The sequence below is a fragment of the Selaginella moellendorffii genome, unplaced genomic scaffold (genome assembly GCF_000143415.4).
Source record: "Selaginella moellendorffii unplaced genomic scaffold, v1.0 SELMOscaffold_562, whole genome shotgun sequence".
NCBI lineage: Eukaryota > Viridiplantae > Streptophyta > Lycopodiopsida > Selaginellales > Selaginellaceae > Selaginella > Selaginella moellendorffii.
In genome coordinates, this window is record NW_003314815.1 from 4,171 (window position 1) to 5,170 (window position 1,000).

At 46.3% G+C, this 1,000-nt stretch overlaps 1 protein-coding gene across 1 annotated transcript; it reads right to left on the minus strand.

The window, feature by feature from the left end:
* Positions 1 to 15: 15 nt before the first annotated feature.
* On the minus strand, positions 16 to 942 carry LOC112344062 (vesicle-associated protein 1-2-like). The gene is made up of 6 exons (XM_024668184.1): positions 817 to 942; positions 671 to 752; positions 484 to 602; positions 277 to 432; positions 174 to 215; positions 16 to 126 (listed from the first exon to the last, which is right to left on the minus strand). The coding sequence occupies exons 1-6, from the start codon at positions 940 to 942 to the stop codon at positions 16 to 18; spliced, it is 636 nt and encodes a 211-aa protein (XP_024523952.1).
* Between the last annotated feature and the right edge of the window lie 58 nt (positions 943 to 1,000).

The window sequence follows — 1,000 nt, forward strand, 5'->3', positions numbered from 1 at the left end:
GCAACGGATCCTACTTTAAAAAAGAACTAGAAAAACTAAATTCCGTACCAGTTCTTGTTCGAGCTCTCGCGTTTGATGCTTTGCCAAGTCGCGCTCGTTCGACAATGTTGTCAAGGATGCTCGTGCCTGCAAGCAACAGATAGCTTAAAACTCACGTTCACGATACTTGTTACCTCTGCAATCTTGCTCTCAAGTTCACCGGCAGTTTTAGGCCCCTGTAAACCAACAACGTGTACATCAGAGTTTCGTGCAGCTAAAAGGTATGAAAAGTCTTACGTCTCTCAGTGAAAAGATCCAGTCTCCATTGTCGGCTTTTGATGGAGAAACAGTTTCTTCGGCGGACTCGGGAACCGGAGACGGAGGTTGAGGCGGAGAGACATAGACAACTTTCAGCTTGTTCTCGAACACCTCCGCCCCATTCTCTTTGTTAAACTGCACCAAAACAATTCTAAACCAACGATGTTTAGAAAGCTATGAACTGACCAGCTCCTGGGACACTTCTTGAAACTGAGCACCCTCCGGTGCTCGAACACTTTGCACAAGGAACTTGTCCTTGCACTGCTGCAGGTCTGGGGGATAGTCTCGTTGTGCTTGCATGGTGACTGCAGCAAACAAGCACGGGGTCAATCTTAATAGAAAAAAAAAAAAAAAAAAGGAAGAGAGAACATACTGATAATGTCAACGCTGCCATGAGGTGGAACAAAACCAGCATTCGGACGAACAGAATATTTCTTTGGTGATGTAGTTTTCACCTGGAAATAAAAAGAACAAAGAATTAGAGCACACACACAGACGTATCATTTCATCCTTGGTTACCTTAAACGCCACATACTCGTCGGTGTTATTCTTGAGCTCCAAGGGGCAAGCAATTTGCTTCTTCAACTCAACTATTTCCAGCAAAACAAAGAGAGCGAGCGAAATTAGGACAAAGCTCATGCCCATCCGCGCACCAAGATGCGTCAGCTGCCTGCCGTCTGCGGCCCCCCTTGCGAGGCCCCTC